This window comes from Schistocerca cancellata, chromosome 4 (assembly GCF_023864275.1).
Source record: "Schistocerca cancellata isolate TAMUIC-IGC-003103 chromosome 4, iqSchCanc2.1, whole genome shotgun sequence".
Taxonomy (NCBI): domain Eukaryota; kingdom Metazoa; phylum Arthropoda; class Insecta; order Orthoptera; family Acrididae; genus Schistocerca; species Schistocerca cancellata.
Window position 1 is genome coordinate 540,669,420 of NC_064629.1, and position 19,363 is coordinate 540,688,782.

Here is a 19,363-nt window from a genome sequence, read left to right on the forward strand (position 1 = left end):
TCATTGGGTTTTCACTGTGGTGTCCATTTCACGACCAATCGGAACTTATTTTCTGGACAACCCTCTGAATTCCACATTTCTCAAATACTGATTCTACTTCTGGACACTCTTAAAAAACTTATGTTTACTCTTCTTAACTAATTTTGACATGAGTCTATCTGCTCCTGGGTCGCCTTGACAATCTTTCATCTGATTTCAGAATGTGTTGTTCTGGTGTAACCCAGCTTGGAGCTTCCAGTGTATATTAGCAACATCTAAACAGACCTCATACTCTTAACTTTTCCCACAGTGTATTTGTCATTACCAGCTCAAATTTACTGTAGGACTCTTAGAGGCTCTTTTTTCTCATTCCTTTTCCTGAGCCCATAATATTCCTCACCTCTGCCTTCTTATCCTTATTTCCCAAATCCTCAGTTTGTATGGATACATCAATTAGCATTCACAACACGTTTTAGTTCGTTTCCAATATGGGCATCAACAGTGCAATTAGCTCTGCTATTTCTGTAACTGTTATACATAATGTCATTTTACAACGTAACTACCCAAACAGCTAACACACATTACTATGTCAAAAATACTTCCTCCCTTTCCTTCAACCAAAACCTGACCACCAGTATTGCAATTTGAATTTTTTCCTTCGGCCTGAACATTCTTACGAGTCCCTTAAGCTATTTTCACAGAATAGCTACTATTGACTTTTCACAATTCCCGGCCATGAGCCACGTGGGTGTATTACAAAGAAAATAATAAAAATTTTACATTCCTAATTTCACCGTTTTCAAAATTTTATAGAAAGAAAAGTTAGCCATATAAACTCCTGGAGTTATTAAATTAGTAACTTTTGATACAAAAGAGGAAATTATTTTTCTATTTCATCTATTTTTCATACCTCTGTTTATCATTCAACTTTCAGAAAATATTCACTTCAAGTGATTTTGTGATCAGGTCCAGAAAACCACACAATGCCAACAAGCCGCTATGTCATCCTCCACCATATGGTGTCATTCAGATGTGGTATGGCAGGGCATGGGGTTGGGGAAACTGCTCTCCCAGCTGCTGTTGGCTTTCCAGACCTTGAAACTACCACTTCACATTCCAGTAGCTTCTCAACTACTATAACAAGGCTGAGTGGACGCCATTCTAGTTCTTCCACCAATGAAAATTCACTAGCAGTATGGGGAATTGAATCCATGTCCTCCGCATGGTATAGTCAGATCACTCAAATACAGAGACGGAATTCATTTACAATACATTTTTATTTTTCTTACATCTGGCAGGGTAGTACTTCAGCACCATAATTAAATATTTGCCTTTTTTTATATACAGTAGGCATTGTGTAATCCCACTATTAGTAAAGCATGCATACTTGATTGAGAAGTAATAAGCTGAAAATGCTGCTGTTTGCTAATTTACGGTCGGCAAGTTTTGTATCTCATTATTTTGGGCAAACTTTGAATTTGTTGTTTCATCCGTAATATAATTTGAGCGCGTTACACAGCACCTCACTGTAGGTCCTAAGTGCTCTACTTTAGCTGCACACTGGAAAGAATACATTGTGTTTACTAGTCTACTGCTAGACTAACACAGGAAATCTTTTTATTAAGTATCTCTAGAAACTCTTCCACAGCAGTCTGTCCTTTATAGCCTATTATTGTAGCTGAATATTCAGTGGAGGAAGACTGCATAAATCTGCTTGCTTTGTATATTTACCTACAATGTCCACAACAATGTTCCAGAATCCTTCAGTTTCACTCAGGTAATCAATCAAAATGGATAGCAATCAATCAATCTTCAGCCTATGTTTTCAAAACTAAGGATAACCACACACACTTAACTAACTTATGTTAGAACACACGTCTCTTACTACTTTTGATGAGCTGAATTGTCAACTGAAGGAAAATCTATAACTGCAAAATTCCAAGCTTTTGATGCTCATGGTGATTATTTGAGGTGGGGGGCATTCGAAATCATGATCATCAGCTTCCTGACAAAAAGTCAGCATCCTAATCTCATAGGTGGGGATGAAGGCTGTCTCCAAATGCGGAGCAGTTTGTAACGTATTAAAGTCTGCCTTCCTTCCCCACCAGATTAAGGATGAGGCCTGACAGTTCAAAAAATTTTACCATTCTTTTAACACTAGAATCAGTATCTAGGACACATGTGGCCACAATATGCTGAACTGAAAGTGGCACGCCACAAACTTCACAGATTGGTGGATCCTCCTGCTGGAGGAGCCAGCCATGTGTTAAAGGGCTATGCCCAATGTGCAGTCTGGTAAGAAGAACCTCCTGCCCGCAGCGAGGCTGACGTGAAGTCCGCCATGCCTTCATGGTCGATCTGAGCAACCGCAGTTTGTTGTCTGTCACCTGCAACAATTCAGTCTCCCACTGACACACAATGTGTCTGGCAGAAAATGAGATGATGGCGTGCAACAGGATGGGATATTGATTGACAGCATCATCGAAACATGCTTCCTTGGTAGCTTCGTCAGCCACATCATTGCCCTGCATCCCAATGTGGCCAGGTACCCAGCAAAATGTCGCCACCTTGCCATGGTGTTGGAGCCGCTGTATCAGCAGGTCTACTGGATACATTTGGTGAAGTGCTTGCAATGCACTAAGCGAGTCGGAACAGACAAATCTTTTACGGTGATGTCTGTGAACCCTCTCTAGTGCCATCAGAATGCCATATAAATCCACACAATAATTTGTAAATTGTTCCAGAAGATGCACTTTAAAAACCCTATCAGGGAAAACAGCAGAACAACTGAGGACATTCTCTTGATGGGATCCATCATTATGAACAACAATAAAACTGTGGTACATATTTAAAATGTATGAAAACAAAGTTGTAAATCAAAATCTGGAGTACAAGTTTTCTTGTACTGTGTCAAGCTTACAATCATGTTGGCCCTCTGAATATGCCAAAGCGGCAATGCGTTTCATCCCTGGCTGTGTATTTTGATGCCTGATAGATCCAGATCCTTGAGACAGTCTGTAGCATGTATCCCAAATGGCTTGGTCGCATGGGCCAATTGCAGAGCAGCTGTTCAAAGGTGGGTTGAACCACTGAACTAAATGTCAATGACTGAGATGATGCCAAGATTTTCAGCACCTGTTGAGCCAAAAGGATACGTCACTGAATCCGGAGTGGTGGTTCACCAGCCTCTTCACACAGACTTTGAACTGGGCTGGTCCAAAAGGCTCCAGTTGGTATATGGATACCCTCATGGTGGACAGCATCTAACATATTGAGGTAGGAAGGATGGGCTGGGGAGTGCCCGGAAGAGTTCTGCAAGTGCGTCTTCATCCAAGGTATTAGGGGGAAGGTAAAAAAGAACACACTGTGGTATTAAAAAGTGCGAGAACTTTCATGGTAATTGCTTGCCTGGTTGCGGTAAGAGAGACAGGAGAGGAGTGGCATCTATCATCAATGAAAACAGCCACTCCTAGTCCTGTCTCCAGTGGCATCATCCTTCCCATATGGGCGGTAATGCCGTCATACTGGTGTGTCACTGACTTTAAGATGCATTTCTTGTAAGCAGATGCAGAACGGTTTCTACTGGACCAGGAGCTGTGATTCTTCCAAATGTGAGTGACATCCATTCAAATTCCACTGCAACACAGAAGTCCCTGCGGAAGCCATTGTTTAGCGGTGGTGGTGGGTTTCTTTCTCCCTCGGAGGAGGTGATTTACCGGGGAACATTAGCCAGTTCCCTGCTCTCCGTTTGGAAGCCCATATCCTCAGGAGCATAGTCTCCATCAGAGAGGGAGAGAGCTCACCGATCCAAAGGTTCAACTACCGTTTTCTTTGACTCTGAACTATTTTTTGAAAGGCAGTTTTCTTTACTGATAGGAAGAGATGGTTACCTGGGTTCCAGGGACGCCTTAGTTGGATTCTGATGCTGGGTAGTGGTATTTGGCTTATGTGGTAAGCCCACTACTAAGAGCTCCTGAAGGACTTCAGTTTCAAGTGCGGTGTTCCCCCCCCCCCCCCCCCTACAGGTACACCAAGTGCATGTGCTTTTACTTGAATCCATGGTCCGAGTTTATGTGGAGGCATCACACTTAGCGATTGGCATCTTGAGGGCTGATGCAAAAGAAGTAGCAAAAACCAGCACATGCATAGCTTTCAAAGCTTTTTAGCTTCACCATAGGTTATGCGTCACTTGACTTTCAACTCTTTAATTTTCCTTTCCTCATTCTAAACCTCTTACTTTCTGCTCCACACTGGGTGATTTCCACAGCAGTTTACACATTTCGGAAGAAATGTAAAAGAATTGCCCGATTCTTGACCTGGGCCTCCACAATTGCCACATGTAGCCCTCCCATTACATCCCATAGTGGTATGGCCAAATCTTCGACATTTGTAGCATCACTTTGGCTTAGGAACAAACAGGTGAACCTTAACATGTATATGTTCAGGTAATTCCAGAGTACTAAACATTAGAATAAATGTTGCAATTTTTCCAATTTGCCATCGACACTCCTCATATAGTTCTGGACTTCCGTAACGACTATATTTTTCCATTCTTCACGTAACTCTATTGGGGCCACCTCCATTAGATCGGAGCAGGTAACCACACCCATATGTTATGCAACTGAGACATCAGGTAATCACCTAAGGCCTTACAGCCCAGGAGCTTAGGTATTTGGGTTGAATTAGCAGTTTTAACTAGAAGTGTTCCATTACAAAGTTGTTTGACACCTTTTAGAGACCCAGAAATACCTTCCAATGCCTTGTGAATATAGAAAGGGCAAAGGTTTCCCCTGTTCGCTTGATTACAACGAAAGTGTTATGGCGCACTAATGCCTTCTTTCTATGATTCTGAGACGACCTCAGGAGGACTGACCAACTGAGCTTTCTTTAATGAGTGGATGTAGGTACTACTGGACAGTACATCCATCCTGTCAGGAGTTTTAGTTTGACGAGACTGGTCCATAGGAATCCCACGAGACACTAGAGAGCCCTGCATGCCTGACCAAGCCTTATACAACTCTGAGGCGGCAGGTGCCCCAGAGTTGTCCGCTAGAGACTATTTTACCTCAACAGCCGTTCACCTCATCAGCACATAGCACACTTTGAGGTTGAGTTTTTTTTTAGTGGTGTGTACTTTCCGCGCACTCCAGGCGGTGAAGCCAAGACCCCTGTTATCCAAAACACACAACACTCCACCACTGTGTTGCACAGTGGTTGCTGAAGCATGTCCAGAGCTTCCAGTGACAGAGGGCTGGTGGCACTTACTAGTCTCCAGCTGAGGATCTCCAGGGTCACCAAGCCCGTACTCAGCAAACGAATGCTGAGCCCCTGAGAGCTCCAAGCTTTAAATTTTTCACTATGTCTCATGTAAACTATCATTAAGTGCTGCAGACGAAACAAATGCACATGCATATGAAAGTGGGGCTACACTGATGGCCTTGACAGTTTTCTTCTAGTTGCTGATACTTAAGTACAGATACTCAACATGAATGACAGATGACCCCTTTCAAAGGTAGGCTTTTTTGCAATGTTGCCTTTCTGGACACCAAAACTGTTTATCTATGGCAAAATAAGTTTGCATCTTACGTGGATGTAGTGTTGCCTTGTTATCTGTATTGAATCAGTATTACAATTTTTGAAACTGATATCATCCTCACTTAAACATTCTTTGCCAGTGCCCTTAGTAATGGTATAACCTCTGTAAATTTCTATACTTTTATCCTGTATTGCAGCAGTGCTTGGCATTTTAGTACTATAAACCAAGACCAAATTAGTGCAATTCACAGAGCAATGTACTGTTTGACAGAGTTATGAACTTAACGAATATTTCTGTTGGTTCTGGTAAAACTGCTTTAAGAACAATATTAGAGAAACTAGTTTGTAATAAACCCCAATTTAGTTTAAAATTTGCTTTCAAGGAATAAGCAAGAAACAATTTGCAAACTAAAGACCATTTTTGACATAATTACACACATCACAGTTCGCTATATTTATTTTCAAATAGGGTGCACTAAAAATACTAATAGAATAAATGGCAGTAATTCACAATCAATGTTCTTGGACTATAGGTAGACTAATTATTGCTGGATAATTCCATACTCTCCATTGCAGTAATTATACAGACATCTCCCCAATTTCTGAAGTTCCATAAACAGCTGCACAATCAGGATTTAAAGTATTTACATTTGGAACTTTTACATGCACCAGAGTTTGGGCTAAAAAACACATCTTTGTAAAAAGTAGGTGACATGTTGAGAAAAACGATTCAAAATAATCAACACTTTTATTTGAGCAAAAAATTTCTAAATACAGAAAGATATGTCAGAGTGAGGATGGTGATAAACAATCAAAATGCACATACTGCAATAATTATGACCCAAATCTGCACGTGCCTTGTGATTAAGGTTACGTGACATCACATGAAAGATGTTGCCTTGAAATGAGAGCACATGAACACCACACATTCTTCATATTTTATCCAATCCAATAACGATGAAACCTGTAACTATGAACAACAACCTCATTTTTTAACAAAAAAATTTGCTCTTTGCAATTTTATTTAACATGTCTTGCATGTGACAGGTTTCAGGTGATGTTTTCTAATTTTCTAGTGTGTTTTTCAAAATATTACAATTGCAAATGAAATTATTGCTGTGTGTGAACCACTGCATCATTCTTGGAACTTTACTGCAATGGAAGTAAGTGACAATTATCTGGTATGACAAGTGTCATTCTACAGATACTCTGAACTAAAATTTCTTTCATATTTCCCACTGCCTATAGGACAAGAATCATTAATAACAAATTTTCCTTGTGTTTACATTACAGTGAAGCTGCACCTCACACAGTAAGCATGTTATTATTTTCTTCATAATGCAACAAAAATGCTCTCAAAAATGGAAATTACACTGCCTAGCAAAAAGTAAACCACCAGGAAGGAGAAGATGAAATGAAATTAAATTAAATTTCATGGTTTGAGGACATGTGATGTAACTGTAGCCATTACAAAATAGAGTTTAATTTTCAAACAACTTGACAGTGTGAGCCCACTTATCAGTGAGATGCTGCAAAAGCTTATTTTCCATCTGTCTTCATTCATTTGAATTAAGATATTTACTGCAGGAAATTCAAGATACTGTACTGGTCTCTTTCCCAGATGATGTGGCTGCTTGTTTTGCATGTCAACAAAGTAACATGCATTATGCTTCATTTCTATCTATACTCAAAAAATAATGTTGTAGTACTGCATTACATACATTACACATTGATCAAGGTGGAATACATCATCATCATCATCATCATCATCATCATCATCCACACAGCACCATTCAAAAACCTTGCCAGGCTATTGTGATTTAGGTTTTCTACAGTTTCACTAATTGACTGCAAGTAAATATGAGGACCACTCCTTCAACAAAGCTACAAGCCCCCTCCCTAATCTGTTTTAAGCAACAGAAAATAGGTATTTTTTCTGGGTGCAGACTCAAACACCATTGCACTTTATCAGTTCTATCTACTACTTGCTGTCCCTTCATTTGCTTGCTGCTGCTTTATGAATTCCCAACTACGACAATTTTTGTTCACTCAGCCATCCATTACCTTCATATCTCCAAAATTTTAATTTTTCATTCTTTTCAGTAAGTCTGTTTCCCTACACCAGTATCCTGTTGTTCTCTCTCTAAATTCCCACAGCATTACTCCACTTTCACTCCTTGAAGGTCTTCAAGACAAAATTTTCATTTTTATGTCTTGATATGCACCACATTACATTCACCGTCTATTGAAATATTACCTCTTCTGATGTTTACAACTGATCTAATCCACTTAGTCTTCTTGTTCCACTTTACGTACCACCACCACCACCACCACCACCACCACCACCACCACCACCACCACCACCACCACCTACAAGGGAACTCCCCATCACACTCCACTCAGATTTAGCAGTAAGATGGCTCAGTGGATAGCCTGTCAGAAACCGAACACAGATCAAGCATGAAAACAGAAAGTAGGTGCACTAAACTGTGGGAGGGGTATATAGCGTCATGGTTAAGTGGTCATGGTGTTTGACTGCGAAGCGGGCGAGCCTTGTTCAAAACACTCTCGTGCCATTTATTTTTCTTTCCTACAGCATATGAACTATCTGTCCAGTCACTGAAATGTTTGTTCTCTTTCTGTAATCTCGGCAGTTGTCATACTATATACTGGTAATAGAATGTGAGTCATTGGGTACAAATAAGTAACCGTTGCAAGTAAATGTGATAAATAGTGAGAGCAGGCGAGACACGATACTCATGTTTCCCAGAAATGAAAAACAAAAAATAAAAAGGTGTGAACTGTGTTGCAACAAAGGAATTCAAAACTTAGAAAACAGAATGCAACTTCAAAAAATGTTAAAAACACACATTTTAACAGAGCACAAAGAAACTCTTGTGTGAAACTGTTGTGTTTATTTGTTGCACCTTATGTGACAAACTATATGTTTTCATCATTCCCTTGGGAGTGATCACATTCATATTAATACAAACACTTAAATCAGCCAAGAAGGCATACCTTACTCACCCACCAGGTATACAGATCTGGTGCATTAGTAAGAGATTCCTATCATATGACACACATACCATCACTAATGCTGTGTATGACACGCCAGATGTGTTTTCCCGTGGAGGATTCAGTTATGTCACCTTGTCCTCAACCTTTTGTGGTTCTCATTCAAAAGCCACATCCTTTAGGCTGCTAATACAGTAGTTGTGCAGAATCAGCTGTCATTATAGGTCCCTTACATCTTGCTGTTGCAAACGGACGATACACGACGACACAAACACAAATTTGAATATAGCAAACAAAAAATTAAAAGAAAAAGAAAAAATTAGCACGAGGGAAGTTCGAACACGGCTTGCCTGCTTGACAGTCCAACACCGTGACCACTTAACCACAACACCGTTGCTCTTTCACCCCAATCTAGATCACGCTTCTTGTTGCTGGACCATTCCCTGTTCCTATTTTACTTTTTTTTTTTAACAGTTCAGATCATCATCTTCACGGTTTCATGCTTTATCTGTGTTCAGGTTTTGATGGGCTGCCCACTGGGCCCTCTTACCCCTGAATCTGAGGTGGTGCAATTGGAAGTTTTCCTTCTGAAAAATGAAACTGGAATATCACCATTTTTTTTTGACATTTCATTCTGACTTATCTGACTGGCATACAAATGAAGCTCATTACAGCACACAGCATGTAAATTAAATGCAAAAGGGATAAGCCAAAAAAGCACATTTAATTGCATTCCCATTATGAATAATGGCATTTTAAGCGGTACTTCATCAGTGCGGGGAAGGTAAATTGAAACACACATCTATGGTATTGCAGGCAGATGCCTTCTTTAAGTTTTCTATTTGCAAGCAGATTGGATATTTAAGGGAATAGGTGGATGCACAAAACTTTCATTGTAGTTTGTGTAGTGTACGTACCTGGTTGTTCCACGCCTTCCTATATCCATCCCTACCAGACCACACATACAACCTCGTGTGGATTCCTGCAGAACAGTGTCCTGCACGAGCACGAGGCATGTATTCCTCACTTGTGTCTATTACAAGTTGCTCCCATGTGAGAGTTTCTAAAAAAAGGGAAATTTGTCAAACCTCAGTAAATAATATTTTACACGGTTTAAATCCAAATCTATCAAACTAAAACGGTTCCTTTATCAGAAAATTAACATTTAGGATGGCAGCAAAATTTCTGGAGAAAAATTTGTAGCTATCGACAAGTCACAATGTTTAAGACGAGTGCTTCTAACTACTCGTGTTTTAATCAACTGTGACACACAACATCACACTGGAAACTTAACATTGTTCATTATATCTACTTGTCTAAGAATTGGTAAATACAATTTCCTGATAGCTGCAATACTAGTCATGCATCAAATATTCATGCACAGACGAAGGGACTGTAAACTGAATGGAATAAAAACAGGTTGCTGCCCCAGTCCATAAGGATTGTTTCAACAATGTAGTGCTTTTATTAGGAATAGCCTTACAAGTGGTGTGTTTATGCCCTTTTTTCCCTCTGACCTTTTGAGCTGGCTTGCCTAGACAGTAATAAGAACACCTACAGTTTAAAGAGGACTCTGAACCATGGTGAAATTTGCCATTTTTCACATTAAAAATCATTACTGGAAGTGAAAGTGCTAAACAGAAAAAAAATTTTAAGACCATCTGGAGATTCAACACCACACCTTTGGATTCATAATCTATACCTTACCCACTGAACCTAACAGCCACATTAGCATTCCTGTACTACCACAATTTCTGTCCTCTAGCCAAACAAATAAGCACTCCCCACATATCACCTTTACCATGTAACTCAATTCACTCATTAAACTTTACTCTTATTTATGTTGTGTTACTGCAAGGAGGTCAATGGATTTGAATGGAAGGTCAGAAATGGACAGCAGTATGAAAGTTGTTTTAGACAATAAATGACACAGGAAGTTGCTGTCCTCGACCTGAAGTTTAGTTTGAACACAGCAGTTGATTACTAAGCATGGTTCTATTGGAGGTGGTATGTGCTTGCCTTCGTCTGAACACTATATTTACCCCACCAGTTATAGTGGGACCTACTGTTTACTACCGACACCAGACCACGGCACAACCTGACATTTTTCACATTAAAATATCACTGCAGAAATGAAAGCAATAAATAACAGATGAAGTCCTAAGACCAACTGACAAACAAACCCCAGATCTTAGAATTCGTAATTGGTCACTTACCCACTGAACCACCAAACCACACTAGAATGACTGTAAGTAGCTACAGGATGACAGAATTCCTATTTGGCATTAGGAATGGCAGGTTGCTCTAAATGTAGAAAAATCTAAGTTAATGCAGATGAGCAGGAAAAACAATCCTGAAATGTTCAAATACGATATTAGTGGTGTGCTCTGTGGCACAGTCACGTTCATTACATATCTAGGTATAATGCTGCAAAGCAATGAGAAACAGAATGAGCACATAAAGTCAGTAAAAGGGAAGACGAATGGTTACTTCAGTTTATTGGGAGAATTCTAGGAAAATGTAACTCGTTGGTAAAGGAGAACACAAATCATTCTTGACTACTGATCAAGAGTTTCAGATTCCCATCAAGTGAGATTAAAGGGAGACATCGAAACAATTGAAAGATTTGCTATAAGATTCGCTCAACACATTATTACAGAAATGCTCCATGAAATCAAATGGGATGGGATGAAGACTTAGTGTTCACAAAATACTATTGAGAAAATTTAGAGAACTGGCATTTGCAGAACGAACCTACAGCCACTGACATACATTTCGTACCAGGACTGAAGACAAGATAAGAGAAATCAGGGCTTGTACAGAAGCCTTTGTGGAATCACTTATCTTGCTCCGTCACTGAGTGGAATAGGAAAGGGAATGACTAGTAAGTAATGGTACAAGGTTCCATCTACCATGCCCAGTTATCAAGACTTAAGGAATATGTATGCAGAGTTAGAATTCCTGTGGAACAGTTTGTCAGTTGAGGTATGCAATACCTGCATGGACCTTCAGTCAGTGGAAGAACGAGTTTGTAATGGAGAATGATTAAATTTCGATCAGTTTTTAAACTGTCACTGCTCAAGTTATATATAATTAAAGACTATCAATATTGACATCTTGGGTTGTCGGGTGTTCTGCCGGATATCAGCGTCGTACTTGCACGATATTTTGGTCACGTAGCTCATGGCCTTCATCAGGTGCGACCCAAGACTGATCCTCGAGTGGACCTGGTCCAGTATTTATGCCTATGGCCTTCCCCCTCCACCAACGGCTGCAGGCACTTCCTCTGTGGTCCGCGCCCATTCCTGCGAATGGGGCGCGGACTGCAGAGGGAACACCTAGAACCGCAGCGGACGGAAAATGGAGCAGCAACGCTCCAGCAGGTCGCAGGGAATGGGTGTGGACCACAGAGGAAGCACCTGCAGCCGTTGGTGGAGGGGGAAGGCCATAGGCATAAATACTGGACCAGGTCCACTCGAGGATCAGTCTCAGGTCGCACCTGATGAAGGCCACGAACTACGTGACCGAAATATCATGCAAGTACGACGCTGATATCCGGCAGAACACCCGACAACCCAAGATGTCATTAGATCGCCGGGAAAGCCTGAAGAGTTACTATCAATATTGATTTTTTAGGAAAGTTATGGAAGAATATTCCATTTAAAAAGTACGGATGTGCAACCATTCTAACTAAATCAGCATTAAATAACAACAACAGACCACAAATGAGCAAATCTTGCAAGGAAATCAGCAGCACTATGTGGGGAGGACTTTCGTGTACTGTGAGTGCAGTCATCGCAAAGAAAATATGTGCATCACTATACACTGTGATATGAATGATAGGTATTGGACTGTTCACGTGGCTAGGTGGCAATGTTGCAGGATGTGGCTTACGCTACGCGAGTCCAGTTTCTACTACTCACATCACCAAAAAACAATAACATGCAAGTTGTACTTGTTATGTGTGAATTTATTTATAACAACTATTTGTAATACATAAATTCAAAAATTTAAGAGAGTCTAATTATCTAGTGTGCAGAAATATCGAAGTTATTTGTTGTACTTCATAGCAGAAATGTAAGATTTTTTGCAGTATTGTTGAGCATTCACAGTCTTCTTTTTTTCCTTTTTTTTTTCAATGTTACATATTTGCTTTATTAACTTTTTCTACAACCAGTGAAAAGGATAATTTATCAGTGAATAACAGTTATAACCTGAAGAACACACACAGCGATTGGTCAACGGCCTGCTGCTCACATGAATTCGAGTTGTTGCAATTATGTTAATTGCAAAACCATCAGTCACATTGCTGTCAGAATCTGATTTCAGAACATTTTTCTTACGCACTGCCCAAGCTATCCCTGCTCCCTTCCAGATGTATATTTAATTCTTCCAAGCAGTGTTCCAGAATGCCTCCATGTTTAGCTGCCTCTATCTGATGACTTACAGTGCTGCTCTATTTTCATCCAGCTCCGACATGATGTAGCTTCTACAAGGGGATTCTCAACTTCACAGATTGTTAATTATTTTTTGTTTGCAGGAATATAATTCTTTTATTTGCACCCATATCCCTTCAATGGCATTAAATGACAATTGTATATAAGAAGACTGAATGTGTTTGTGTCGTTGCCTTTTATAAATCTCATCAATGATTTATACTGCAAATAGTGGTTTCTTTTGTGCCACAATTTTGAGCAATACAGCCTTCTACAAAGCTTCTCAGTTCCACATCTCCTCTTTTTAACCAAATAATATCGCCTCTTCCTGTTGCCATTGGTATGTTATCATGAATAACTGAATTATATAACATCACCAACAGCCTTGACAGATTTGTAATAAGTGATGTCTAATCACTTCTGAAAAACTGCTGTTCGACTCTTCATGGTAATAATCAATAATGTTGGAAAAAACAAAAACAAAAAATATGTTAACAACCTGTTTAGCATAAAAACTGTCCAAGGTATCTGCATGTACAACAACAACTCACCCTCCTTTCGAACAGGCACTGCCATTGTCCCCTCAGGTGTTCAATCATTCCAGCCTCTGCATAATGAATGGCTGGCATTATGCCAAGTTTCACCTAGTCACACTACACTTTAATGCTCACATGATCCAGCACTGCCATTCAACATCTATATTTTCTTTTCCATTAACATTACATCCATTAAAAACTGATTAGCAATGATTGAGCACTGTCCACAATTAAATTTGCTGCTGTTAAAAAAGATTATCTTTCTGAAGTGATATTAGCAATTTTGCTAGTGTGGGACATTACCTACTCTTATAATAGTTACATATATGACAAATAGTCTTTCTGAAATTGCCCAAAGCTGCCACTTGCTTCTCCCTCTGCTGCTGTTTTCGTGGTGCCTACAACCTTGTCTCGCAATCTCTCACCACCATCTATACTGTACTCTTCTTAACATTACAGTAGCATTTTTTCTTCCTTTCAAAAGTGTTTTAGTTCTCTTAACAACCTAACTCTCACAAAATATGGACTCATCTCCTCCTTCAATTCTGTCTCAAGTAGTCCCTCAACGAACACACAGATTTGCAGGCCTGACTACATAGCACACACTCCTTCCTCTGTTTCACTTAAAATGTTTCCACCACTCATCATACCGGACAGGGTTTGAAATGAAACTGCAGTGAAGCAAATAAACACTAAAAACACCAAAAATGAACTGAACTTCGAACTAGACGTCTAGTTAAGCAAAGCGAAGTGACAGTATCTGTTACATATAACACACGCACTGGTAAATTTCAGACAGGCACACATTAGCTATGCAGCATGGCAACGTGGCTCTTGCTACACACTCAAGTGCAGTACATCATGGGCTGCCTTCCTGCGGCGCTTGGCTCCAAAACGACACTACTGAGCTGACAGTACCACAGACTTGTCTCCCAGAATATACTCAAAACTAAACACACAAACTCTCAAGCTGCAAAATAGTTGTGTACTGTCACTAGAAAAGCTTGCGTAAAACACTGATTCACACGATATTTAATTCAATTCTGTTTCAGTAACTGAACAACAATCAAATACAACAGACAGCTTCATACTGGATGCCACAAGGAAATGGGCATATTGGACATAAATGTCACAAAAGTACAGAAAAGCAAACAGGACATTACACAACACGAGTCAATAAATAAATAACAATAAAAACATAAAATAGGGGCATAATAAGACAACTATTTGAACTTAGGCATTCTTGAAGGTGAATGCTAAAGACTTGTGTGGCACATTTAAACACTTCCATGGGAATCACAAGATTTCTTCTCTAATTCTAATTTTAGACTGGTTGTTGTTGCAGAGGCTACTACATGGTCATGAATAGAACAGTGATCCATAAAGTGTAGACTGAATCTCTTATTTCCATCTAAGATCACAAAATTGTTAGGTCCTCAGACTATCTGTTTCCATAAGGCCGGTATTACACTATCCAATATCTTTGTCCAAATCTTTGTCAAAGATATTTGATGGTGTAATAGGGAAATTTGTCAAATGTAATCCAATATTTGATCAAATTTAAGGCCTTGCTGTAGATTTGATCAAAGAAGTCGCTTGTCTTCTGTTCACTGCAATGTGACATGTTATCACATGGAGCACTAGCATCGCTGCATTCTGTAGTCTGTAGTGTTTTTATAAACATTGCTGGTAAATACAATTAGTGTGTGCCGACAACTACAAAATTAATAGAGATGTATGAAGCTGATGAGGCACTTTACAACGTGAGGCACGCTAAATACAAATAGATTACGAAGATAACCTAACTTAACCCAACCCTCTCCTGTAGCAAGGAATCAGAGTGTTACACTGAGCCTGTCTTCTGCAGATGTAGCAGTTATTAAGTGAACATTGTTCTTTATGATATGAGGATACACTTCATTGAGCACATACAGAAATGTATGCTCATCCATTCTTAAGTAACGGATGTACGACTCTAAGTTTTGTTGAATGCTTTTATCGTGTTGTCGTAAAACCCACGGCTTCACCCAGGTATGTTTCCTTTTTTACCCCGCTTCTCTTCCGCATGTGCACACAGTGCAATTGTGTTACATGCAACTGCTGTGGTTGATAACAAGTAGTAGTTGTCAGACATCTTGAACTTTGACGAAAAATATGATGACAGTGTAATACCCCTTCTAGCGCTATGTCAAAGATCTTAGTCAAATATATTTGACGGAGTATATGATCACATCTTTGACAAAGAAATGTGATAGTGTAATACCGGCCTAAGCAATGACCATCTTCATATCTGTTTTAAAATACATCCTGTATAATGAACCCATAGTGGCATTGTCCAAAACAAACAAACATCAGCGTAGCATCATTGCACACATTTAAAATGTCTGCTAAGACATCTTGTTAACAGCACCACTGCTCAAGCTGCTGTACAGTATCCACACAATGTTTGTATTGTAAGCTCATTAGATGTTGCTAATGAGCTACAGGTACAAACACTTTGTGGACACTGTACGGCATTTTGTTATGAACTGTACCACTGTTAACAAGCTGGCTTCCTTGACACTGTTGCCTAGTATGTACCACATTTTGTGTGTGTGTGTGACAATGCTAAGCTGATTTTGTGTATCTTTTGACAATGCCACTATGGTTCCATTATATTTGGATGTATTTTTAAAACGCATATCTGAAGACCGTCATTGTTGACTGAAACCAGTAGTCTAAGGACTTAACAATTTTGTTAACACAGACGGAAATAAAAGAAATTTATAATTGTTGGCCGAGTCATGCAAACTTTTCTTTTGACGTAGACCCAGGAGGGAGGGTGGTGGAAGAGAAAAAGAAGGAAAAAAGAATGTACACCGACAAATCTGGTTATTTAGGGAGCCAAAGAATTTTGCTAAACCGAGAAAGCATGTGGTAAACAAAGGGCTAGCTGTCAAACTATTGCCACTGACACTGGCATTATGGACTGTGCCTCAATCTTACTGCAACTAAGAACTATGAAGATTATAAAAGTTTGCAGTTGTTATTCTCCAAATGTTTCTAGCATACCCACACAATATTCAGATGTTACTGTCATTTAATTTCCTCTCTCATTCTCAAGGAAGTAAGGCCCGAATACACCTTGCGAGACAAGACATCAAACTAAACTTTCCAGTGTAGTTTGTTCATACAAAAGACGGGGATTTTAAGGTGCCTAATATGTGAAATTCTGCTGTTTACATATTCACTGACATGTATACGAGGTTCATCCAACATTAAAATATTAACAAATCTGGGGTCATCATTAAGGTTTTCCATTATCTTTCCACAAAATAGTTTTCATATCATACGGTCTGTTTTGATTCCTATAGAACTTAAATTTTTTAAGTTTGAAACTTATCACAGTGAAGTATACGATGGACAGTTGTTCAGTTAACATCTAACGCTGCCTTGTTTTTCTGTAGTGATTTCAGTGGGCTACTTCCGACTGATGCCCAAAGTACTTCAATACTTTTTGGGGTTCATCAAGTGTACTGACCTCCTAATCTTCACTGAACCGCAAGATGAAATGCGATGCCACTGCCTTCAACAGTGATGACGTAATAAGTCTTGTAAAAGGCTTTCACATGTCAACCTCAGCATACAGGCATCACCGGATGCTGATATGAATGGGCATGTGGATGCACACCACTCTCACAGTGATTCAATTTTTGTGAGCAGAGCCACTATGTCTCTGAGCCTGACTGTGTGCAGCTTCAGTGATCTGATGGGAACTGCTGTTACCACCGCAACAAGGTCATTGGCCCATGGCTGCCACTATTATATCCAAAATTTCTAATTTCATTGTGTCAGCCTGTATATGCTACACCATTTTGCAGACATTATTATGTCAGTACTTTATTTTTTTTCTCTGAGTAAAATGAGAGGCTGTGCTAGATAAATTATATTTTATAGCCAAGACACTTGCACTTTGTCAGATATTTTGCTATAAATATGGGTTTCCTAAGTAGATTTGATAATTTTAGGCTAAGTGCAAAAGGTGCATTAACCCACTAGAAACCACACAGGCAATACCTGTCTATATTTGTGAAACGGGGGTCAATATTAAAAGTTATCAGTGTCAAGCTATCACCGAGAAGCAATAGTCTTAGTTAATATCATAACAATGTTAATCTTGCTGTGTAGAATCAGTAAATATCACAAACACCACGATTTCCTGGGACAAAATGTGGAAAATCTCATTTAATTGGTTGTCATAATTAATCTTAAAGAGCACCATTACCCAGAAAAAATTTACTGGCTTAAAAACCCATGTGAATCACCATGTTTTACCATATTACAATCAACTGAAATTAGAACTTAGTTGTAGGGTGTGATGTAATCAAGCCTATCGCACATTATAAAAACTCTGGTACTGGTAGTATTGACAATTTCATTTGTAAATAAACTCATACAAAACTGTCCTATTTTGTGTATTACTGTTTACATTCAATGTGAACGAAAGCATAACCATAAAATTTATAATATTATTTACAACATTTCCAATAAATGTGTGTTTATCTTAATATAAAGAACATACATTAATGTAACATACATTAATGTAACATTGTCATTTCAATGTAAATAATAAGATACTTTGCTTACAAACGTAACTGCTGCTCCGTTTTGCCGAGCAGTAGTTTTAAGAGAGGGTTGTGTGAAGTCTTTTGTAAATGATAGAAATGCTTTGTATTTAATTGGAGTTTGTTACTCATGGGATCATATGGAAGTTATTTTTATCACCCATTTGTTTGATGTGTTTAAGAATACGGACGTTAAAATTGTGAACATTTATTATTTCATAGTTTGTGATTCATCAAACTTTTACAATTCTGCACAAAAACTATTTAATGTGAACATCTTCACTTTCGAAATTTTGCAGACTGACATACAGATATAGGAAGATGGTTCAAATGGCTCTGAGCACTATGGGACTTAACATCTGAGGTCATAAGTTCCCTAGACCTAGAACTACTTAAACCTAACTAACTTAAGGACATCACACACATCCATGCCCAACGCAGGATTTGAACCTGTGACCATAGCAGTAGCACGGTTGTGGACTGAAGCTCCTAGAATCACTCAGCCACTGCGGCCGGCTATAGGAGGATTTCTCAATGGTGATATGAATTTTTATTCAAAGTGGCTTGGTACAAGAAGAGGCAGAATTCTATTAATAAAAAGGTCTGGTAGATTACTCAGTTCTCATACTTGTTGCCAATTTAGATGGGGAAAGTATATAGAAAGAGCCAATGGAGTGGTGATTACCTAGCAACAAATGCTTAAGGGAGTTGTGAATTTTGTAAAATTTTTGCATCTGGGACTATAAAAAGAACCTGAAGAGATTAGAACGCCGGTAGTGCATGAAAAGACTTAGGTTTTGAGTGTTAGTATGTTCACCAATGAGACGACCTTGCGAATGTACACACATAAAAGCTAACTTTTCTCTTTACATTTTACTCGCTAGTATTCCATTTTCTTTGTTTATCTGAGACTATAGAGGAATTACATGGCAATTTGGGAGAGAGATGCTTTATATAGAACAGAGAAATTGGTTTCTTTGGTGATCAGGCTAATCACTTAGATGAAAGCAGTTTGCACCGGGAATCACTGAAAGCATTCTTACTTAACACCAATGAAGGTGATAATTCAATGTAGGTCCTACAGAAATTTTCAAAGCAACCATTGTGATACTACACTAAGATGACAACCTTAAGGTGGGTTTCAACACCACAATGTTTTACTAGACATGGTACAATTAGAGGTGGTGTTGCATTGCTATCTTCCAACTTTCAAAGTGGCTTATCCACCAGTTATACAGGGAGCCAAAGTTTAACATGT

At 39.1% G+C, this 19,363-nt stretch overlaps 1 protein-coding gene across 2 annotated transcripts in view; it reads right to left on the bottom strand.

Moving 5' to 3' along the window:
• LOC126184962 (host cell factor 2) overlaps positions 1 to 19,363 on the bottom strand; it is a 284,341-nt gene that overhangs the window by 211,754 nt on the left and 53,224 nt on the right. For both annotated transcript variants that reach the window (XM_049927657.1, XM_049927656.1), the window contains exon 6: positions 9,447 to 9,592. In XM_049927657.1, coding sequence (XP_049783614.1) covers positions 9,447 to 9,592 — 146 coding nt within the window. The remainder of the gene's footprint in view (positions 1 to 9,446; positions 9,593 to 19,363) is intronic.